At 59.1% G+C, this 23,981-nt stretch overlaps 1 protein-coding gene across 1 annotated transcript; it reads left to right on the plus strand.

Moving 5' to 3' along the window:
• The first annotated feature begins 9,908 nt into the window (after positions 1 to 9,908).
• DLL4 (delta like canonical Notch ligand 4) lies at positions 9,909 to 19,157 on the plus strand. Its single transcript, XM_065871317.1, has 11 exons — positions 9,909 to 10,284; positions 10,396 to 10,665; positions 11,162 to 11,219; positions 12,004 to 12,267; positions 12,681 to 12,741; positions 12,829 to 12,959; positions 14,477 to 14,646; positions 14,830 to 15,049; positions 16,222 to 16,924; positions 17,421 to 17,529; positions 18,067 to 19,157. The coding sequence occupies exons 1-11, from the start codon at positions 10,219 to 10,221 to the stop codon at positions 18,070 to 18,072; spliced, it is 2,058 nt and encodes a 685-aa protein (XP_065727389.1). The 5' UTR covers positions 9,909 to 10,218; the 3' UTR covers positions 18,073 to 19,157.
• The last annotated feature ends 4,824 nt before the right edge of the window (positions 19,158 to 23,981 follow it).

Consider the following 23,981-nt stretch of genomic DNA (forward strand, 5'->3'; position numbering starts at 1 on the left):
CTGTGCTGAGCTCCGAGCTGCCTAATGAGGCCGTTTGGATTTCCTGTTGTTCTGGCTTCCCAAGACCCTTAAAGGGCCAGCATCGCTCTAGGAGCGTGCCGGGTGGGACACCAAGCGCTCTGGTGAGGGCGAGCACAGAGGGGCTATCCCTAGGCTTGGCCTGAATGCCAAGGGCAGTGAGAGGGGCTGGTCCAGTACTTCCCGGCCGCCCTCATGCCCTCCAAGAGGACCTGCTCAGAAGTGCCCGCAGCGGAAGCAGGAGCTTCAGAACTGTGTAGCCTGGCCAGAGCATGTGATTGGGGGGAGGGGGAGGCAAGGAGGCCAGGGCTGAGGAAGAAAGGCTGGTGATGTCACCAGTGCCCAGACTGTGAGAACCACTGCAGCACCAGGCAGGAGGGAAACGCCGTGACGTCCTGTTCCCCCCTCACCCTGGAAAATAAACACTTGTTGTCTGAGTGGCCAGCGCCACTTCCGAAGGGGCAGGCTGGCCGGGCTAGAGGCTCAGAAATGGGCCTGAGCCCAGCTTTGAGCAAAGGCCTTCGCCCAAGATGCATGCAGAAAGGCCTGTGGGTCAGGCTGCCCCGAACTCAGCCCCTCTACAGCACACCACCCAAACGGGGCTTACCGGGTGCATTCACCCCCTCTGCACCTTAGGGCTCATCTTTGCACGTGAAGGAGCTGAGAACAGCTAGGGATGCCAGGGAACCCCCTTCCACACTTGCCGGGGGCTGCAGACGGACCGGCGGGGCCGGTGTGGGTGGGGGGCGTCTGCCTCCTGAGTCTCCCTTAGATGTGAGTCACAGCCTAGGCTCTAGGACCTGTCCTAGGTGCCCCTCAGGCTGCCCCAAACTGTGGGTCCCCTGGGCCCCAGGAGGCCTGGCCTGCAGCGCCCTCCCCCACAGACGGGGTGACAACATTGTTGTTCTTATACGGGGCCTTCCGCCTGGAGTTCCGGCTCCGCTAAATGGTGGGAATGAGGGTCCCAGGGACAAAGCCAGCCTGGTTCCCGCAGCCACCTCAGAATGGACGGAATCCCCATTGTGTGCGGGCGCCCTGTGCCCGCCCTCCCCTTGCCCGCGCCGGACATGCCAACAAACAGCTCATTGAGCCCGGGGGAGGGGCGCAGGAGACAACAATGTCCCCCAGCGGGCCAGGGCAGTGAGCTCAGCTGGGGGTGGGGGCTGCCATGGAGGCCGGAGGGCGATGATCTCAGCCTGGGGAGGGCCGGCCTGTGAGACAGGCTGACCCTGGCCTGGCCGCCCCGGTGAGGCTGAGAAGGGATGACGGGGCTGGCCTCGCCCTTGCTGCCCCACCCCCTGGGCCGAGCTGGGAACTGACTGGCGCTTCTCACGCTTAAACTGCCCCCGCCGAGGGCACCCAACAGGCGTAGCAGGGGGGCCCGCAGGACCCAGCAAGCCACCCCAGACCCGAGAGGCTGGTGGACCCTCCCTCTAGCGGTGCCAATTCAGAAGCCCCTCGGCAAGGCCCAAACAGAGCTCTCCCACACCACCAGCCCACACTGGCCACAGCAGGACTTTTGGATCAAGAAGTGAATGCACTTTTCACACCCAGAACCATCTAAAGAGCAGGCAACAGCCTGAAGAGGGAGGGAGGGTCCTATCTCTGGAGGTGTTCAAGCCCTTGGCTATAGAATTTGGGGTTGGTCTAGGTGCCCTTGAGAGCTCACCTCACCCTGAGTTTCTAGGTGTTAAGGCCCCAGCTCATTCCCTTGAGACACCTCTGGATTCCCTTTGTGGGTTTCAGGCCCGAGGTTGGATGAACCTAGGCCTGATTCAATCCTTTATCCTCTTCCAGCCAGGCTGCTAGGCAGGGCCTCAGGACTCTTGAGGGAAAGAGTAGGAAAGTGGCGGGGGGGGGGGGGGGGTGTGGAGAGAGGTATGGCCAAAGCAGCCCCCACTCTCAGTATAGGAGCCAGGGAAGCCCTGAGGCTGGTCGTGTTTGCAGGGCTCTATCTGGAAAGCCAGGGGTGGAAGAAGAGAGTGGCTGCTGGCAAGGAAAATGTGGGGCCTGTCCCAGCAGGTCCTCAGGGGTCTGGCATTCTCAGGTGCCCAGCCATCTCAAGGACAGGACCCAGGCTTTGGTGTATACCTGGCCACCAGCCACAGATGCAGAAGGCTCCTAGTTGCCTCTGGCCTTCCCTCTGTACCTCCCTGCTCCAGACCACCCTGCACCCCACTGCCAGATGGTGGCTGAACACCCTCCTCGGCTCAAGAACCCACAGGTTCCCTAAAGCCCATCAATCAAGTCCGAATTCATCTGTCTGATGGGTCTCCATACCCTACCTGTCTAACCTCACGTCCAACCCTACACATGCGAAGTCTGCTCCAGCTATACCTACTTCATTTCCACTCGTATCCTTTTCCTCTCTCCATTCCGCCTGGCAGGAATGCCCTCTCTTCTCTTTTTCTAAGTTCTGCTCTTTCCTCCAGGTCCAGTGCCTTCCCCTCACTCCCCACAAAGCCTCCCCCATCCCTCTCTGAACCCTGGTTCTGCAGATCATCACATTCCTTTTCATGACCCTCGATTTTACCTCCATGTCCCATTAGGAGATGAATCGGATGTTCCTTTTGGCCTCACTGACCTTAGCCCAGTGCTAGGCACATGGTCAACCTCATTCACAACTGGTTGACTAATGGACCAAACTCTGGATATGCATGTGGCCACACACACAGGCCCTGACCCAGGAAAACTAACCATGGGGGTGCACAGAGCCATGCCCCAAATGGAATGCATCTTTTGACTGTATTCTCTTCTTCTGATGGCAGTTTGATAGACTCACCCCAGGTCTCCCCAGGTTCCTTCTTACCTGGAGAAGGGTTCTGGTAATGGGGGTAAGGGATCAAACCTCTTAGGAGAGGAGGGGAAGCAAGAGACGGGGGAGTTGGCCACGGCCACAGGGCAACACAGGGATCTCAGTGGCAGAATGACACCAGCAATGGGAATGTTCATGATGCCCAAGCAGCACTCATGAGAGTGGGGTGAATGGGCACAAAACCGGGTTGAAGCCTGTCTGTTTCTAAACTTACAGAGACAGCTGAGACTGTTGCTGAAGCCCCTGGTGTTGGAAACCCTGAGTATTCATTTTTGCTCTGGAAATTCTCTGTGAGCTCCCAGACCTTAAATTAAGCCTGTCCCTTTGCTGCAAAGTTAGCGTTGGCTGGACAGCTCCGCAGGGCTTGTTCTGAGAGCAGTAACCAGAGGGCTGGGGGCAGGAGAGGCAAAGTGATATGGACTCACAGTGGCCTAACACCTCCCAAAATCCCCTTGGGGCTGAGAGGAGGCCCAGGTCCTGGTGCCTCTCAGGCCTCTCTGGATTTCTTCCTTGGGGACGGTCCAGACCTAAGGAGAATCCTCTGGGTTGGAGGTTCTTTGCTAATCACAGGCAAGGCAAGTTACTCATTAGCAAGCATCAACATGCAATTCTAATCAACTCCAGGGGAGAGTTCAACTTGGATTAACAACTGGAATACATAATGTAGACACTGTCACAGGAAGTTCTCCCATATGTCTAACCTAAATCCTTCCTGCCACAACTGAAGCCCATTTCCTCTCATTCTGACTGTGGTGGGAGAAGGAGACAGCCGGTCACCATTCTCTGCTTAAGACCCATCACCTACTTGACCATGGCAGTCAGATTCCTCCTCAGCCTTCCTCGGGGAACAGTAACCTGCCTGCTCCGGCAGCTATTCACAGAGCTGGCATGTGTCCCTGGTTTCTTTCTCTGTGCATGAGAGTATTGAAGCACAGCACTTCCTGGTTCTGCCCTGACCCTTCCTCCCAGGGAGGCTGCAGGGGACCATGGCCCATCTGAGTAATCCCCAATCCCAGGTTCTGGGGCCGCAGAGAGGGAGAAGTGTGACCCCATCCGCTATCTCTTACTTGCTTCAAGTCCTGGGTGGCAGCTGGGATCAGAGATCAGAGGTTGTGTGGAGACATGAGGACAGGTCAGAGTTTCTTCCAGGAGATGGCCTGTTCAGCGGAGGAAGGTGAAGTGCACTCAAGGACCCGGAGACATGGAGGGGCCAGGTGCAGCGCTGGGCCTGGATGCTAAAGGGAGGCTAGAGCCAGAAGAGGGGAGTGAAGGCTGAGCAGGCAGGTGGGGCTGGAGAGAGCTTCCCACCTGTCAGAGTTTACAGAGAAGAGAGGTTTCAGGGACAGGTGAGCTGTATGCTGGGGAGGGGACAAGAACAGAGGACAGTGGAGGCCAGCACAGTCAGGGCAGATGATGAGTGGATGAGAAGGAAGAAAATCCTTGGGGTAGAGAAACCAGTCCAAGATGGAGGACTGAGGGGGTGCCTGAACCTTTACTTTCAACTCAGGCTCCGCTCCCCCACCCCACCCTGTCCTTCAGTATGGCTGGCAGAAGGTTCTCTTTTGGCCCCATTGCTCTCAGCAATGCCTTTGCCCTGTGCCCTCTGTCCTCTAGCCCTGTAAGCCCTCTCAGAGTCCCCTCTGTCCTGAGAGACTGGGGCAGGAGGCAAGGGCAGGCTGGGCAAGGCCTGCAGCCTGAGGGTCTCCGCACAGAGGCCTCCCTGAGCCTTCTCTCCCTTCCCCTGGGCCTCCCTCCTCACTTGCTAGGGTGGGGACAGGAAGGAGCTAGGGAAGGGGAAGCCAGGGGCTCTGGGAAAGTTGCCGTGGAGGCTGCCCTAAACCCCGGACTCCTCTGTGGCTGGAAATACCCGCTGCGTGGCTCCTGGCCCTAGCTTTCCAGGTTTCCCCTGGGTTTGGCAAATGAAGCTGGGGAGGCTGCCGGGTCACCACCAATGAAGGCCCTTGCTTCCAGCCAGCAGGTCTCTACCCTGCCCCTCCACTCTCTCCTTCTTTCCTTCTAACCAGCACACAGGAGGCCTACGGAGCACTTCCTTCCTACACAGTTAAAAGAGGCTTCTCAGGTCAGGGGCCCTCAGCTGCTTCTCTCTTGGGCCCATGGTCTCTTCAGGCCAAAGCTGTTCTCATTGAGAAGGAGAGGGCTCAGTCCACAGCAGCTGCCTCAGCCTCAGGCACCATCTGCCCCGGCCTTCTGAGAAGGTAAAGGAGAAGAGTATGGGGCTAGCCCAGGCCCTCAAGCTCTCCTGATCTCATGAGAAGGCAGAGCAGGCACTCTGACTCATGTTTAATGGTCTCACCCACTTGGACATCCTTTCCTTGGGACATTTGGGTCATCAATCATGAGCCATAAGCCAGTGGACAGCCCAGCCCAGTCTGTGTGCCCTCTTGGTGACATGGGGAAGGCTGAGACCCCTGAGCTGCCAGGAGCCTCAATGACCAGGGCAGTTCAGAAGTTGACTTCTCCTCCTACATGCCTCTGCTCTGAAACATCACCATGAAGGAGGAAGGGTGCCAGCTTGAGATCTACATTTGGCCCTGGCTGGAGGGTCATCTGGCCATGGGCAATTGGTTCTTCCAAACCATCTCTTATCCAAACCCATTCTCAAAGCTCCAGTCTTCTCCTTCCAGTTGAGAACCGTGTCACAGCCTCTTCCCACAAAAGGCCCTTCACAGGGCTTTTAACAGTGGAGGTTTTCCAGTGTCCATCTCCTTTCCATGCCCCACCTAGCTTTCCTCTCTTTGTTTCCACCCTCTGCTCCTTTGCCTCATTCTTTATAACCGTTTGCCTTCAGCTCTCCTTTTTCCTTTCTTTCCTCCTGGGACTCATTTGCAAATGCATAGTCAGTCACCCTCCCAGGTGGCTATCATTATTATCCCCATTGCACATATGAGAAAACTGAGGTGTAGAGCTATAGTTAAATTACAAGTCCAAGACCCTAGGGTTGGGAAGTGCCAAGAGCCAGGTTTATGTCATGCTTATTCACTCGACTCAAGCAGAGGGTGGGGAGAAGCCCCATTCCATCTCAACCCTCCTGGGCTGCCTCGCGGAGATTCTTCACAACTCAGTGGCTATCAGCGCCAATGCCCCAGGTGCTACCCCTTCCTCCTTCTCACAGGGGCTCTCACATCTTATCATCAGCCACTGCATTCTGTTCCCCCTGTGAAGCCCCCAAATGAGTCTTCAAGGCCACCACCAAGTCATCATCTTCCTCTCTCCTCCACCAGCCTCAGGCCTGTCCTATGGGGAACCCACTCTGTCCCGCGGGAAAGACCCAGAGCAGGCAGTTCCTTGTAAGGACTCCAGAGAGAGGTGAACGCGGCCCGGCGGGGCGCCGCCTGCCGAGCGGGAATCCCGGCCCTAACCGCTGGCGCCCCTCGAGGGGAGGGGCGAGGGCGGAGGTGGTTCTGCGGCGGCATCTGTCCCAGGCGGGCGGGAAGCTGCTGCATTAAATTGTAAAATCGATTTATTGACCGGCAGGTGCGAGCAGCGGCAGATGGAGAGTAGCGCTGCTGGGGCGCATCTGCGGGGAGCGACGGCATCGATCCTGGCCCCCCTCCGAAACCTGTCGGTCCCTGGTCCTTTCACGTCGGCTCGCTCCCAACTGCAGGGCCAAGGTCCGCGAAGCTGTGGAGCCCGAGCGGCTAGGGTAGCTCGCCGCGCGCCGTCCCCCTCCCCCGCCCGCCCTCGCCTGGCCTCAGGGCCCGGGCTGCGCCCCCACGGCTGCCAGGCCCTGCCAGCCCCACTGCCCCAGTTGGCATGCGGCGGGCCGGGCTGACGCGTGGCAGCGCCCTGCGGCAGATGAGGCACGCGCCGTCCTCATTTCAATGTGAATGGATCGAATGGAGCAGCCATGTGGCAGCAACAGTTTGCAAATCTCCCCGCCTTCTGTGCAGCTCCCCGGCCGCCGCTCCCTGCACGTGGCCCCTTTCCCGCAGCGACCGCAGCGGCGCCCCTCAAGGCTTAAGCGCCCCGCCCTAGCCAGGCTAGCTCCCCCTCCCTTGGCCTGCCCGGCGGGCGCTGTAGCCCGGCCCCTATCGCGCTCCTACCTGGGTGCAGTTCGTCCCGCGGAGAACGCTGTCCCGGGGGTCGGGGTGCAAAATAGCGCTGGAGGCCGGGAAGATGCGACGGCAGCCCTGGGGAGGGCGCGTAGGCTACCAAGTGGGGGAGGGGCCCCGAGGCTCTCCTCGGCCCGAGTCGCACCCTAATCACCAGGGGTCAGCTCGGGTGCAAGGCTGCGAGTCAAACCTTTGCGCCTCCGGGCCCCAGGTGCGGGTTCTGCCTGCTGGGGGGCTGTATGCAGCGGCCAAACGGAGAGGACGGCCAAAGCCGAAGGCCCCTGGGGCGGAGGCTGTGGGCCTGCCTGAAGCCAGGCCTCGACCCTGTGGCTCCAGACGCTGGCAGTATTGCGGGTGCTCGTGGGGATGAGGATCTGTGGACCATCAGAGGGCCCACAGTCAGTCCGGGGAAGCCCAGGTTGGTGGGACCTTGCAATCATGCCCCCTCTCCAGGGCGTGGCCGAGCGTCTGCGGAGGCGTAGGTTCGTCAGACGTCCACGTGGGTCCAATCCCACTGTGATTTGCGGCCTCTGATAGCCTCACAGCCTCATGTTCCTGGGGGTCCCCAGGACACGTGTTGGGTCTTTCCTTCCACAAGTCACGAGTGGGAGAAAAGTGGAGGAGCCCCAGTTGTGGAGCCTCCGCATTTCTATTCCCTGCCTGCAAAGCGACCCTCTCCTGCTCAGCAAATGTGGGCAAAGCTGGACCCCAGCGGGTTGGAGCGCTAGTGGGTAGTCAGGGCCAAGGGCGGCGTCCTAGAGTCATAGGGGAGTAAATGAACTTCTGGGACAGCACCGCATAGCAAATAGGTGCTTCAGGAATGCCGTTTGATGGTGAAGAGAATTTAACCCTTTCCCCCTACAGGTCAGAGAATTTCTATCTCTGGGATCCCTTTCAAGAATTCTTGACTCTGAGGGTAATGATGATACTTTTGTTTGGTCCTTGACTGTTTGCAAAGTGCTTTTGGGCACATCAGTCCGGATGTGTGTGAGGGATAGAGTGTTCCAGATCTACCAATACTGAACGAGATGTCTCCTGTGGGACTGGATGTCTCCCTTGAGGGTCAGGCAAGAGCCAGATCCAGAAAAGGAGCGAGTTTTTTATGAACTCCCAGGCCAGGATTTGGGGGTGGAAGTGGACAGAACTAGGTAGGGCTGGATGCCAGCTCAGAGGAAAGCGAGGGGCACTCTTTGGCACCCTAGGCAGGACTAAGGGATCCGTAGAGGATGGGCAGAGAACCCACTGGTCAGGATCGCTGGGAGGCAAGTCCTGGGCTCCTCCCTCGGGCCTGGGGACTCCGCCCGTCCATAACCTACATTAACTCTGGAGCGCAGCCTGGGCCCATCTGCCGGCCCCCGCCCCACCTCGGTTCCCCACGCCAACCCGTTCGCGCCAGATGGTGGCTGGGAGGGGTGGCCGTGCGTGGGGGACCCCGGAGCCCGTCTCCTCACCTCACCCCTCCCCCAACCCACGCTCCCAACCTCTTGTTTCTCATGCTTCTCCCTCAATCCTTCACCACCACCAAGTTAAAAAAAAAAAAAAATTAGACCATGCTCGGCCTAGGCAGCTGTTGGGCTCCGAGCCGTGCCCCCCGCCCCCCGCAAGACTCCCCCGGGCCCGCGCCGCGTCCCTGCTCCCCCCAGCGCCGATCTTATCGCCCGACGACAACCATCGCTGTGCGGGCGGGCTGACAGCTGAAGCCACAAGGCCCCCGCCGCCCTCAGCGTCGCGGAGAGAGACCGCTCCTCTGCACCCCCCGACACTGAGAGAAGCCGGCCCTCCCCGGTCTAAAGCCTCCGGGGATCACGCCGGTTCCGGGAAAGCAGCTGCACTGCCGCCGCTCGGAGAAGTGGGGCCACCCGGGGGAGCCGAGAAGGCGAGACGGGTGAAGCCGCCTGAAACCCATACGAGTCCGCACGCTTCCAGTTCCACCCTACATTTTGCCCTATGAGGAGAGGACCCGGGTCTGCCCGGCCTCAGCCCCTGGACTCTCTGGTGGCTCGAGCCAACTCTGCAGTCAGGAGAATTCCTCCCTGCTCCAACGGAGCGACAGGACGCGGGCCGAGGCTTGAGGCTGTTGGGGGGTGAAGGTGGGCTCTGGAGCTGAGGCTAAACCCAGGTGAGGAGAGGCGCTGAAGGCGGGGCCAGACCCTTATTACCATACAGCTGAGGACGCGCCCCCCTTCTTCTACCTCGGGGACCACGCCCTCCTACCCCCAGCACGGGTACCACGGCGTCTGGGGACTGGCACGCGCGGAGCCCAGGCGGGAGGCAGAAGGGAGGAGGCACGCGCTGGACACGCCCCCCATAACTGGGGAGGGAGATGCCCAGCAGGTGGAGGGGCCGAGCCCCCGAGTCTTAGATGCTTGGTCCCTCGCCTAGCACGGAGTGGCCACAGAGAGGTTAATGCGTCCTCTGGCTTCCCTGCTGCGCGCGGGGCGGGGGGCGGGGGGGGGGGGTGGACGCTCACAGGTTGGGGGCCGACGACGCCAGGGCTCCCGAAGTTCCGGGAAGGTGAAGGAGACTGGAGTCCTTTAGCACTGGTTTCGCTTTCTGAGCTTAAGTTCTTTTTACCTTCTCCAGGGCTGCAGGTAACTAACGCCGGCCGTGGTCACACCGCCTACGGGGACTCCCCCGTGTCTCCGCCCCCACGACCATCCGGGAACCACTCGCTCACCTCCCGCCCCATTCCCCCTGGCCCTCCCCCTGTCCTCCCACTGCTGGGGTCTCGGCCTGTATCCACGCGATTGCGGAGAACTGGTCACCTCGGCACGCGCTGAGCTGGGGGACCCAGGGGCTGAGAGCGGCACAGAGGGGCGGGGACCTGTGCCTGACTGGCTGGCTGGGAGCGGGGAAGGCGGGGGCGGAGGCCCCCTCCGGGCGGTGCTGGGGCTGTAGCAGCTAGAGGCCCGAGGGGAGGGGAGAGTGACCACGAGTCTGAGTGACAGGCGGGTGAAGAGAGGAGCCAATATATATAAGGAAAGCTCCCGAGAGCGCAGGTTTCAGTAGCGGCGCTGAGCGCAGGCTGGGAACGCGAGGCCAAGAGCTGCAGCTCAAGCCGCCTCAGTGCAGTGTACCCGGACACTAGCCTGCTTACAGCCCCAGGATTAGTCCGAGGACACGTCCTCAGCGCGGCCGCCACCCAGCCGCCCTCACCTGGATTACCTACCGTGGCAGTTGGAGCGGAGCTAGCGAGAAGGAGAGGCGGGAGGAAAACCCCGAGCGGAGCCTGGCTTTTCAGGGACCCCTCTGGCGGTTGGACGCGCGGGAAAGGTTCACAACCGGCGGGTGGAGAGAGCGACGCCCCAGGGAATGGCAGCCGCAACCCGTAGCGCCTCAGGCTGGGCGCTACTGCTGCTGGTGGCACTTTGGCAGGAGGTAACATCCCGCGCCCCCTCCGCCCCCTCCCACCGTGCCCTGGGCCTGAGCCCCTGGCGTCCACCGAGCTGACCGCTCTCCTTCTTCCTTCCCTCGGTCCCTGTGCAATAGCGCGCGGCCGGCTCTGGAGTCTTCCAGCTGCAGCTGCAGGAGTTTGCCAACGAGCGCGGCGTACTCGCCAGCGGGCGGCCGTGCGAACCCGGCTGCCGGACCTTCTTCCGCGTCTGCCTTAAGCACTTCCAGGCGGTCTTCTCACCCGGGCCCTGCACCTTCGGCAGCGTCTCCACGCCTGTGCTGGGCACCAACTCCTTCGCCGTCGGCGACGACAGTAGCGGCGGGGGACGCAACCCTCTCCAACTGCCCTTCAATTTCACCTGGCCGGTGAGCACAGCCTGGGCGCCCTGGGAGGTCACGAAAGCCGAGAGAAGGGGTTTTCCTGGGACCAAAGCCTTCTCCCTAGATTGCCTCGCTCCCCTCCAATAAAAGGGGGGGCACTCTCTCCTGATCCTTCTTTCCGACTCTTTCCTGGGACCTCACCCTCCTGTACGCTCTCACCAGTCTCTCTCTTCCCCGTTCTACGCTCCATCTTCTCCCAGCGCTAGGGATACGACTTTCATCACCTACAACCCCGGGGCGTGCTCCATCTCAGAAAGACTCCCGCGTACATTCCCTCATCCCTCAACTCGCCTCCTACCCGGGGTTCTCTCGCCTTCCTAGCTCGCGCGCGATGCTGAGTGCAGACCCGTTACATAGACCCGGGCGCAGTAACTGTATCCTGCAATTAGATTAATTAAACTGGCTGCCGAAAGGCACCCCCACCATCCCCTGTTCATCTCGCTCTCTCTGTCTTTCCCCGCCCCCTCCTTTCCGTTCCCAGGGTACCTTCTCACTCATCATTGAAGCTTGGCACGCGCCAGGAGACGACCTGCGGCCAGGTGAGTAGCTCGCTCCGCGGCCACAGGGGGGCGACACGGCGCAGCGCCGAAAGAGTTAATCTGTAATAGGCGGGGGAAGTGCGGGGTGGGGGCGTGGGGGGCAGGACGCTTAGCTAGGCCGGGAGCTGCGCCCCGCGCTGGACGCTCGGATTCCGCCCGCTGCCTGGACTCTGAGCACAATTGCGTTTCCTGCGGGTTATTTTTGGCGTGGGAACGCGGGGAGCACGGCGGTGAGAAAGGCCGAAGCTGCCAGCGCCGCTGACGGGCCCCTTCCTGTATTTTACACCTTTCTCGAATTCCGCTCCTTTGGAAAGGGAATAATGGCTTTGGGATGTTGTTCTGACACAGAGGAAAAGGATATTTCAGCAGCACAACAATTCTCACTTTGCAAAGGAAAAAGAAAAGCATTACCCGTCTCTGAGGGCAGAGCCCCTGAATGGGCACCAGAGGACCCCTTGCTCCCAGGGTCCTCAAAGGCCTGGAGAGATTTTCTTTTTCTTTTTTCTCCCCCCCGCCCCCCGCATTTTGACCTCTTTTCCTCTTTCCCCTGCCTATCTGCCTCCAGAACGTTGGGCTATCTTAACATCCTTCTATTGTCCCCTTTTTGAATGGTATCAGGCCCTCTGCACACGCACACACAGCAGCTAAGCAGTGGGACACTTGGGTTCCTCTGGCCTGCGTTTGCTGGCAGGTGGGGTCATCTGGACAACTGGTTTGATCCAGCAGTTGCTGGCACTCTTGGGGACTGGCTGCCCTTCCTTGACCTGGCCCTCTGCCCCTTCAGAGGCCTTGCCACCAGACGCGCTCATCAGCAAGATCACCATCCAGGGCTCCCTAGCTGTGGGCCAGAACTGGTTACCGGATGAGCAGACCAGCCCTCTCACAAGGCTGCGCTACTCTTACCGGGTCATCTGCAGTGACAACTACTATGGGGACAGCTGCTCACGGCTATGCAAGAAGCGCAATGACCACTTCGGCCACTACGTGTGCCAGCCAGATGGCAGCCTGTCCTGCCTGCCCGGCTGGACTGGGGAGTACTGCGAACAGCGTAAGCAGCCAAGCTCCCACCTGCCTGGAGGGGGGTCCCCGGAACAAACACAGTGGCATCTTTTCGGCTGCAGCCTGCCTCCCTTGGAGAGCGGGTCTGTGCTGTCCACTAACTGGGCCTCAGTCACAGCTGGGGATGCTTAGGATGGGCTTGGACTCTGCCCTCCCTCTTCTCAGTGCTCCTGCCCATGGTGCTAAAGCCCACAAAGACCCCAGAATTGCATTCCATCCAGCCTGGATTCTCCTTCCCTGTGCCATCATTTCTCTTTAAGACATCCATGGCTCCTCTGGGAAGCCAGGAGTGGGAAGTGAGCCCAGGAGAGCTGGGGGGCACCCCCAGGGCCAGGAGAGGGAGAGTGGGACTTCAGAGTCATTGTCATCCCACCCTCACCCAGTGCCGCTTTCTCTCCTCAGCTGTCTGTCTTTCGGGCTGTCATGAACAGAATGGCTACTGCAGCAAGCCAGCAGAGTGCATGTGAGTAGTGGACAGGAAGCGGTGACGGGGGGAGCCGTCCCCTGTCCAGGCCCTCACCTCACCCTCAGCTTCTCTTTTGTTCTACAGCTGCCGCCCAGGCTGGCAGGGCCGCCTGTGCAACGAATGCATCCCCCACAACGGCTGTCGCCATGGCACCTGCAGCACCCCCTGGCAATGCACTTGTGATGAGGGGTGGGGAGGCCTATTCTGTGACCAAGGTGAGTCAGGGCAAAGAGAAGGGACGGAGAGCTGGGCAGGGGATGGGAACCAGAGTTGTCACCTGGACCCTTCCTACTCGATGACTGCTGAGTCGGCTTTCCCATTATCCTTCAAGGAGCTTGGGACTGTAAGGATCTTAACAACTGGCTTAGAACGAGATGGTGGGTCCTTCTTCCTTAGGTGCTGGGGAGGAAGGGTGGCTGGAGAAGCCAGGAGGGTGACAAGTTGGCAGCCTGAAGGTTGCACTCATAAATTCCAGCAAGGCCAGAGAGAGGGATGCCGGGCTCAGTTCCTCTTTCTACCTTGTAGTTACCTATTAACCCCCTAAGTGTTTGCTTACCTACCAGAGCTGTTTGAGCAGCTCTCCCCTAAACAGCTGTCTGGTGGGGTGTGCCCACTGGCTGCCCTGAGGCTGTGGGTGAGCTGGGCCTCTGGGCGGAGTGACATCTAACCGCCTTCTCGGTGGGGCAGAAACGGCCTCCCTTGTTTCCCCCAGTAGCACTTGCCAGGCAGCTGCCCAAGCCCACACTGTCTTCCTGGTGTTCAGAGGGCTGGTCACTCCTCTGGTTGCACTGGGGTCTGCCAGCCCCAATGATGGGGGAGGGGGCCTTTTTTCCTTCATCCTCATAGCCAGCTGCAGCACGTGCCTCCCATTTTCAGGGTCAAATGGGGTGGCTGCTGCCATGGAGACACCAGCACAGGCCTGGGTAGGGTGGGCAGGACGCTTGCCAGGATAGAAAGGACTTGCCTGGGCCTTGACTTGCTGGCAACAAGGGGCTTGGAATTCAGCCCCTGTATTCTTTGTGTGTGTGTGTGTGTGTGTGTCACTTTCTACCCCACTGCAATCCCCCCAAACACACACACACACACACACACACACACCTGGTTCCTGCCCTCTCTCTTTCCTCTCCCCACATTTGCTCCCAGGTGACACAGTCATATACTCATCTTATTCAAACAGAGCCCTTACAGTCCCTGTATTTGCTCTGTCTGGTTTTCCCTCCCTGTCCTTCCCAAATAAGAAAACAAATACTTATATTTCAAAACACCCTCGTAACGCATTTCGCTTTAAAAAACGCCTAGCAACCACTTATCGTGGCTCTCGCCTCCCCTCTACTCTTTCCACCTGTTAAAATTGTAGCCCGTTTCCAGGCTTACCTCAGCTGCCCCTCCTCCACGAGGCCTTTTCTGACTTCCTCCTCAACATGTGGTCTTGCTGTGCCTCCTCTTTTTACCTTTATTCTCCCCTGGCTGCAGTGCTTGTGAGCTTACCTTTGGGCAGTTAACTGTGTCCAACTGTGTTTTTTCAACTTTGATTGATGGTACGCCTCAGATGTGGTTCTAGGTGCTTCAATATACCCGATTTCACTGGGGGAAGAGGAAGGGTATTTGGGCCCAGAAGACTCTGAGTTGAACCCTATGGGCCAAACATGGACAGTGAACTTGCACCCCCAGGAGCCTGGAGGTTGGGACCACTCTTTGGCTCTGCTCAGCCGGTCGGTTCCTGTCTCCGCAGATCTCAACTACTGCACCCATCATTCCCCGTGCAAGAATGGGGCGACGTGCTCCAACAGTGGGCAGCGGAGCTATACCTGCACCTGTCGCCCAGGCTACACTGGCGTGGACTGTGAGCTGGAGCTCAGCGAGTGTGACAGCAACCCCTGTCGCAATGGAGGCAGCTGTAAGGTGAGGCCTAGGCCAACGCAGGAAGGCAGAGTTCTGGCCAGGCGACGCCCAGGCATCCCCTCCCCAGGCGGCCAGTGGATGTGCACCCGTGGGCAGGCATTGTGGGCAGGTGGGGCCTAGCCCCCCGCCAGGAATCCCTGCCCCCAAGGGTCTGACTTTGGCCCCTTTCTGCTCTCTTTCCAGGACCAGGAGGACAGCTACCGCTGCCTGTGTCCCCCGGGCTACTATGGCCTGCACTGCGAACACAGCACCTTGAGTTGTGCCGACTCTCCCTGCTTCAATGGGGGCTCCTGTCGGGAGCGCAACCAGGGGACCAGCTATGCCTGTGAATGTCCCCCCAACTTCACTGGCTCCAACTGCGAGAAGAAAGTGGACAGGTGTACCAGCAATCCGTGTGCCAATGGTGCGTCCTGTTGCCTTGCTAACCTGGTGGACTGGCCCTGGGGCCAAGAGAACTTTCTGGTGAGGGAGGGTCAAGAGAGGGGAGAGGCCTTGTCTGTCACTCTGGGCAGGCTGAGACGGATCCCCATCTGCTCCGGATGGTGAAGAGCTTGCTTGATCATCTGGGTGGCTTTGGAAGAGGAGCAGGTTAGCAGTGGGTGCAGGCCTTTGGAGATGGAGCAGTATGCACCCTGCCTGGCTTCCATTCCTATTCCCATGTCCTGACCTGGCTGGGGCAGCCTCTGACCGTCCCCAGGAAGTCCTGGGCTAGAGAGAGGGACCTTGGAGGCCTCGTGTCCCTCCTTGAAAGAGGCTAGCACGGTGAGGGCCCTGCTCCTGGAGGCCTCACCTCTCCCCACGGCTACAGTGAGCCTGGCACAGCATAAGGCGCCTGGAATGTTCAGCATTTTGGGGGGCACCAAGCATGTTGGTTATCTTTGTCTCCTTGGCCTTCTGGTGACCCTCTGTGAGGCAGGCAGACAGCACCGTGCAGGAGAGAAGCCTTAGGAGCTGCAGAGGGATTGGAAGGGCTGAGATGGAATCTGCTCTCTGGCTAATCACTTAGTTAACTCCCTGGAGCCAGTTTCTTCATCACTGAATGGGAAAATATAGAACCCGTCCTCTGTCTTTCATGTTGTGAAGATTAAATGAAACAATAATAGATCTATCTGAGCATTTACGGTACACCAGGCATGTGCTCCTGCCTTCCTGCATCACCTTACCTAACCTTCAGAGATCTCCTATAGAGGAGACAGCATTCTACTCCAATTTAACAAATGAGGAAATGAGGCTTAGAAATAAAATAAAGCAACGGGTGCCAAATCCCCAGCTAGAGAGAGACAGCTGAGATTCAAACCCAAGCATACCTGTTCGATTCTACTGTAAAGCTCTGGAAGATCCTGGTAGTTCTTATACACGAGCCCACTGAGGCGCAGAGGACCAGGCTCACCCTCAACTGCAGGTCTCCTGACTCTTTGTGCAGAGCTCTTTGTAGTGGGATCTGTGAATGCTGGCCGAGTTCCTGGATGACCTTGGTTCCCGGGATGGGGCACCCTCTGCACTGGGGGGGTGGGGGTGGGGGTGGGGGGGTGGGTCCAAGGAGGTTGCTGACTTGTGGCCCACGTGTACCCACAGGGGGCCAGTGCCTGAACCGAGGTCCAAACCGCATGTGCCGCTGCCGTCCTGGATTCACAGGCGCCCACTGTGAAATCCACATCAGCGACTGTGCTCGCAGCCCTTGTGTCCACGGCGGCACTTGCCGCAGCCTGGAGAACGGGTTCGCGTGCACCTGCCCTGCTGGCTTCTCTGGCCGGCGCTGCGAGGTGCGGATGCCCACCGACGCCTGTGCCTCGGGACCCTGCTTCAACGGGGCCACCTGCTACGCCGGCCTCCCCCCGGACAACTTCGTCTGCAACTGCCCCTACGGCTTTGTGGGCAGCCGCTGCGAGTTCCCCATGAGCATGCCCCCCAGCTTCCCCTGGGTGGCCGTCTCCCTGGGCGTGGGACTGGTGGTGCTGCTGGTGCTACTGTGCATGGTGGCAGTGGCGGTGCGGCAGCTGCGGCTCAGGCGGCCCGACGACGGCAGCAGGGAGGCCATGAACAACCTGTCGGACTTCCAGAAGGACAACCTGATCCCCGCCGCCCAGCTCAAGAACACAAACCAGAAGAAGGAGCTGGAAGTGGACTGTGGCCTGGACAAGTCCAACTGTGGCAAACAACAGAACCACACATTGGACTATAATCTGGCCCCAGGACCCCTGGGGCGGGGGATCCTGCCCGGGAAGTATCCCCACAGTGACAAGAGCTTAGGGGAGAAGGCGCCACTGCGGATACACAGGTGAGCGGCACTCAGAGGCCCAGGGCTCACGGTACTGCCTGGGCTCCCCCAGGACAGGTGGGAGGCTAGCACCAGGCCCTTGACTGCTCTTAAGCCAACAGGGGCTCTTGCTGCTGATAGGAGGATACTCCGACAAGATTTCTGCCAGGCTCCCTTTGTCCCTCCTTCCCATTCACTCATTCATTCATTCACAAATGTCAAGTGTCCACACTGTGTCACTTGTGACCCCCATCTTCCCACGGCATGGCTTGCCTCCGGTGGCAAACTGGCCTTTTCCAGGCCTGAGACCCTCTGGGAAGGTTGGGGTCCTGTGGCTCTCTTAAGGCCTGTAGCTAACTGCCCGCCAGGCTAGCACTGGGCATCCCTAGTCCCCATGTCTTCTCCCAGAGTCACCTCTGCCAGTTCCCTTTGGCTTTCCGGGGTCCAGGTTAGTGCCCCACCTCCCTCCAGCCCTCTCTTCATCTCTCCCTCACCAGCCTGTCTTGTGTTCCCTCAGTGAAAGGCCAGAGTGTCGGATATCAGCGATATGCTCCCCCAGGGACTCCATGTACCAGTCTGTGTGCTTGATATCAGAAGAGAGGAACGAATGTGTCATTGCCACAGAGGTGAGTGCTAGGCTGTCCTTCCCTTCTAGCATGTTCCCTCCTGCCTTTAGGGGGTGAGAAAGTGGTCCAGTTACTCTTGACCTTAGGGGCCGCTCCTGAAGGGTGGGTCGGAACCCCTCCTTGGCAGGCTGGGTTCAGTGGCTCTCGGATCCCTGCTGGCCTCGTTGCCACAGAGGGTGTGAAACAGGAGCCGTGGTGGTGAGCCAGCCCCGTCTCTTCCTGCTGTGTTAGTGCTGGGCTGGGCGGCCATGGCACCCGGCCAGCTCCCAGGCGCTGCTTCCCAGCTGCTGGTGGGTGAGGGTGGTTGCCTTGTGCCCCTCCTGCCCCTGCTCACTGGCTTCCTTCACTGGCCCACCTCATGAGCACTGTCTTCCAGGCATGTGTATGTGTTGGGGCAGAAGAGTGGGAGGGCTTTCCCACCTCCTCTTCCCCCCCCCCCCGCCTCACTGGCTTCTCTCAGGGAGTCCCAGGGCAGCCATGGAGGGAGTGCTTGTACCCCAGGGTAACCCACTTTCGTGCTCTCCACATGCTCCCCAGGTATAAGGCAGGAGCCTCCCCAGGACATCCCAGCTTTGCCCCAGCAGCTGGACCTTCCTTCTGCATTGTTTACATTGCATCCTGGATGGGACATTTTTTAATACGCAACGTGCTGCTCTCAGGAGGAAGAGGGAATGGCATGAACTGGACAGACTGTGAACTTGCCAAGAGATGCAGTACCCTTCCACATCTTTGGGTGTCTGTCTGGCATCAGATTGGCAGCCACGCCAGCCAGGGGAACAGAGGAGAGGAGAGGTGCCACTTGGACCCGCCCTGCCAGCAGTGGCCTTCAGAGGGCTCCTTTGGGGCTCTGGCCTATTTTCCAGAGAGAGTGGCAGTGGCCCCGTGGGGCCCGGAGCTGCTGTGGCCTCCACTGGCATCTGTGTTTCCAAAAGTGCCTTGGCCCAGGCTCCATGGCGACAGCTGGGTCCAAATCAGAGAGGAGAGAGGAGGCCAGTAAGGGCAGGGCCGTCTGTGGGCCAGGAAACCATCTGGTTCATCTCTTGGCAGGAGTGTCCCTGCAGGTGAGGTGAGCGCCCTGAGAGGAGCGAGAGAAGCATTTTCTGCCCGTGCCTCCAGCCGCTGCACGTGGGCCTCGCTCCTAACACCATCCCTGCCTCTCCCTGGCCCAGGCTCTCTGGGGAAGGATACTGGCAAGCCTTACCTGGCTTCCACAGCCTCTGGCCCTGGGTGCCTTGGGCTCCTGTGAGCAGATAGGTGGAGGGCCTGCCCCTCTTCCCAGCCAGAGGCAACAGGCCTAACTGGGGAGCTCAGGGCAGTGATGATGGAAATTCCAGTGAGGGAGAAATTGGGTGCTGTCGCCACCTAGGACCTTTCCTCCCTCAAGCCCATTCCTAAGGCCTCGAGCCTGGGCTCTGCCCACACCCACTACTGCCCCCAGACTACCCTTGAAGCCGATCTTCAGAAATCAATAATATGAGTTTTTATTTTGTTTGTTTTTTTTTTTGGTAGTTTATTTTGGAGTCTAGTATTTCGATAATTTAAGAATCAGAAGCACTGACCTTTCTACATTTTATAACATTATTTTGTATATAATGTGTATTTATAATATGGAACAGATGTGTACAGGAGTTTAGTACTTCTTGGGTCCTGTCTTTGTGATGGCAGAGTGGGAATCCTTCTGACTCCCCTTCTCATATTGCTGCCGGCTGCCCCCCATACCCTTGGCACCTGGGAGCACTTGGACTTGGCCTACTGTGCTCTAGGCCCTTGTCCTCTTCTAGTTCTTGGGGAACCTGGCCTCACCCATTTAGTCCCCAGCCTGGGCCAGCCTCCTCTGTCTTATGGCTTGAGGTTGGCTGCAGCCCCCCTTCCCCCTCATGCTCCCACCATTCCTTGGGGGTTATGCCCCCTTAACCTGAATCTATCCCGCTTTTCTCCCTTCAAGTTTGAAAAAGCTTACGGACACCCTAGTCAGCCTGGGGGATACAGGAATTTGGGGGAAGGAGACAAACCTGCCCGTTTTCCTCTTTTCAAAAGGATTCTCTTGTCAGAGAGCAGGGTCTCTGACCATGATGACATCTGGGCTCTTCCTCCTGCTATTGCAGGGTTTTAGATGGACTGGTACCCTGCTCATTTTTAAGCCCCGGCAGGGCACTCGTCTTTGTGCCAGGGGGATCTGCCTTGGGTCTGTCCTCCTTGCAGCTGGGCAAGAGAGCTGGCTCTGGGCGCCTGGTCTGCCTGGAACTGCTAGAGTTGATTGAAGACTGTAGAGAGGGGAGGAGGAAGAAGAGGGAGGCTTCCCTGAGCCCAGGTTTCTCTGGCTGAGGCACTACTGAGAGAGTTTCCAGTCTCTACTTCATGGCTAGCTTCCTCTAAGGCGTAAGATGGTCCCTAGGGTGCCACAGTCTTCTCTCTACAGCCACAAAAATACTCCATGGAGAGCAAGTGATGAAAGAATGAGCCATCGACAGAAAGCTGAGCAGATGCTCCCAGCTCTCAGCCCATCCAGTAAAGCAAAACAGACCCAGCAGATGCCCCCAGTGGAGTCCAAGTATATGCAGCGCTACTTGCCTCCCTTTTCCTTTCTCCCTGACACATAGAGCATGCCCGCCCCTAATCTGGGTGCTTATGCCAGAGACAAGGGAGCAAGAGGCCTAGGCTCATCCACACTCACCCAAGTGCACACGTTCCACGCCTCACCCATTGCTCCCTGTTCCCCTCACTGCACACACAGGGTATCAAACAGGAAAGCATTCAGGGAACGGTTCCCACAGCCTGAGCCGGCAGCAGGGGGAAGAACAACACGACCTCACTCTTCCTGCCCAAAATGAAACAGGAAAGCAGCTCCCGGGCCCTGGGGGGCGGGGGAAACTGGGCTGGGACACGAAGGCGAGATGACGAGGCTCCCATGTGGGGGACAGGTAGGACACCCGCGGGCCTGCACGTCCACACCACCAGGCTGTGCTGGGCTACACAGGCTGCCAGCTCCTCAGAGAAGAGAGCTCTGGAGGGGAGCTGGCTGGCTAAACCCACTCACCGGCTCTGATACCACGCCAGCTTTCTGGGAAAAGAGGGGATCCCTTCATGGACTTGGTTTGGGCAGCTCCAACCTGTAGCTTGTGCCAGGTTCCACCTCTAGTGACATGCAAAAGCTGCGCCGGGCACTTGGGGTGTGAACAGGCCACAGTGGAAGCCCTTCTCTCTCCAGGATTTCCAGGTCACTCCCTGAGGGTCCGGCCCCTTCTCATAGGTAAGGTACCCAAGACTTTCCTGATGGAGTGTGCAGGTGTACAGGAGAGGTCCTAGGCTTGGCAGAAACAAGGCCAGATGATAGGTCTAGACTCACTGTGAAGTGCTCTCCCTGGCTTAGCAAATACCCATGTTTAATCTGCACTGGTATTTCATAAGACAATTCAGAGCGTAGCAGTTCCTTAGCCTGGAAGCAGTGTCCTGTCTAAAGGACAAGTCTGACCCCACGGTGACCGCCAGCTCTGAGGACAGCTGCATTTCCAGAGCCCACTGGCTGGTAACCACCTGGATATCACTGTGGGGCGTCAGGCAGGGAGAGGCTGTGAAGAATGCCTTTATGCTGCTGGCTTAGCTAGCGGTCCCTCTCCTGCCTCAGGGCCAGACTGGTCAGGGGATAGAAGAAAAAGGACAGTGGTTCCTACCTCCCCCCATCCCGGGCTAGATAAGGCCACTAGGTCACTAAACTCAGGTCGCGCGGACGCTCCACCTCTCGTGGGGACCCACAGGGCTCTCCCCTCCTTGACGCTTTCCCCGCCTCTCCCCGCGGGTCCGCAGTTTGGCAACCCAGCCCTCCACCCCACGTGGCCCGCCGCATTCCGGGAAGGGATGGAAGTGATTCACTCAGGGAACTGTGAGTGTCCCTTCCCGGGGAGAGGATGCGCCTGGGAGGTCCCATTGGCCTCCCTCAGGCGGCCGCGCCCTCCCTCGCGCCCAGGGCGCACGGCACGGCCGGATCCCGGCGGGCCTGGAACCCCCAGCGGCGGCGGAAGAGGCAAGTGCGACGCGCTGGCCCGGGTCAGCCCTCCACCTGCCGTCGCCCCGGAGGTCCCCCGGCTCCCCGCCCCCACCCCACCCCCCGCCGAGCTCTTTGTTACAGCCCGACTTCCTGTTTGCGGCCTCCCGACCCCGGCTCACTTCCCGGGCCGGGAAGCCGCTGAAGGCCGCGAGTGTCTCGGAGGCTCCGCGCCCGCTCGGCTCCTCCTTCTGCAGCCCCGAATCCCACCCCCGGCCTGGGAGCCCGCGCCGGGCCGCTGTCGCGGGAAGCCGGCGTAGCTGGCGGGACAGCGGGCGGGACCGCCCGGGCCCCGTTGCCCAGCACCAGGGGGCGCTGCGCGGCCGCGGGGCTGCTCCCGGACCGGAGCCGCCGTCACCCCGCAAGGCACGGGGTCAGCCCTTCTTGGCCCTGGGGGCCACCGGGACGATTCGGAGAGGGAGCAGCCGGATGCGAGTTCAGTGATAGCCTTTGTCGCGCAGAGCTCTCTCCGGCCCCCGGGCCCCTAAGCAGAGGGAGTATACTGGAGAAAGCTCAGAGTGATGCTTTCCCCTAAATATGTTAGAGGATGTCCAGAGAAGCGGCCCATTACCAAACTCTGGGCTGTCGGTGCAGCCAGCGCCCTCCCCACATCGCGGTCCTCTGCGCCCTCTCATCCCAGCCCTCACCTTGAATAGAAGGGAACCGGGTTTGAGTTGGGAGGCTGAAGCTCCCTTCCAGCACCACCTCTCATTGCTAGGTGACCTGGGACAAGTCCATCCATTTCTCCATTCTTTTCGCACTGATTGAGCACCTTTTATTATGTCAGGCATTGGCGATGAAACATGGTCTCTGCCCAAGGAAGCTGGCCGTCTAGTTAATTATCTTTAACCTCTCAGAGGATCATAATACTTCTTGCATATTACTATGAGGTTGAAATGAGTTAGTGTATGAAAAACAGTTTGTGAGCAACGAGTCCCCCCCACAGGTTGTTTAATCCTTATATTTATGCCAGCAAACCACTTTCGGGAGCTTTCACGGTCCAGCTCACAAGATGGGGGTGGGCTAGAGAGGAGCTTGGAGTCTGGCCGGATAGTCCCAGCAGTAGCCCTAGGACCAAGAAGGCAGCTGAGATGCCGGCTTGCCTCCACCCTTTCTTCTCTTTGTGTCCCTGTCTTTAAGGAGCACCACTTGTCTAGGTCAACCTCCTCTGATGTGGGGAGTAGTGGAAGGGAGACCCAGGCTGTGGGAAGTGACAGCAGGACCCCAAGTCCTCAAGAGTCCCCATCCCCTTGGAGATCCGCCACAAGTGGCTTTTGGCCCTAGTGGGCTCAGCACGTTCCCTTCATCCCCAAAGACCCTCTCAGGCCATGATGCAGGGTCCAAAAACAGCCAGCTGCGGCTACAGTCAGACACAGGGTAACTAGCATCTCAGGAGTCTGGATTTAGCAACAGGTCGGCTCTGGGCCCAAGGCTGTCCTGTGTCATGGCACCCCCTGCAGGGCAGAGCCAAAGCCCTGCCAGGCATGGCCAGCTGTCTATCTCCAGTGATCCCTCCTCCTGACTCAGGTTGGAGGCAAAGAAGGCCCTGGGGGTAGGCGGACAGGTGCGTGCCCCTGCACCTGTCGGAGGATTGTTTTCCCTTTCCCACAGGGGCAGATGTCTGGGCCAGGCCCGTCCTACTATGCCTGGACTGTTCAGTTTTACCTCCACCAGTGACTCCCTTCTCTCGGGGCGTCCTCTTCTAACTCTCTGATAAAAGAGATCCAAAAGGTTCTGGGATCTGCCCATTTGCAGTAGGCCCCCGGGGGTGGTGTCCTAGTTGCTGTCATTTAAGGGGCTTTACCTCCTTGGCTCTCAGAGTCTGCCTGGCAGGGCAGTCAGGCCCATTTTGTGCAGTCATACTTCTCCACATGGGCTGTTTTTCTAGGTTCTCTTCTAAAGCCAGGTCCTACCACACTCCAGCATTTCTGTGGGGTCTGATGTTCGACTTTGACTCCATGGGTCTCCCCTCTGTGCAGCCCTGTCACTCCACTGAAGTGCCCCCCACTGCAGTTCTCAGCCCTGAGCCAGCCACTTCCTGCCCCCACAGACTATGCCTTTCTTTCTCCCTGGAATTGGGAGAGGGGCCCCACCATCCCAATGCTCTGTTGGAGCCCTGGCCCCTCGCCTTCCAGGACCAGGCCTGAGGTCAGGGCGCCCTATCAGCTGTGTCTTCCTCCCTCCTTGGCAACTAGAAATGGGCAAGGAGCCAGATTTTCCCACTATCCCATGCACCCCTCTGCCAGGACGTGAGTGAACCCTTACAGCCCCTGCTTTTGTGGGCAGGGGACCAAGTAGTCTTCCCCTGCTTGGCTCTGGATTCAGTTGGCATAACCAGCAGAGCAGCTGTCTTCTCTTCTCTCCCTCTTCTGAGGTGGACTGTATCAAGGCATTCAGCTACTCCTTCCCA

Source organism: Phocoena phocoena, chromosome 2 (assembly GCF_963924675.1).
Source record: "Phocoena phocoena chromosome 2, mPhoPho1.1, whole genome shotgun sequence".
Taxonomy (NCBI): domain Eukaryota; kingdom Metazoa; phylum Chordata; class Mammalia; order Artiodactyla; family Phocoenidae; genus Phocoena; species Phocoena phocoena.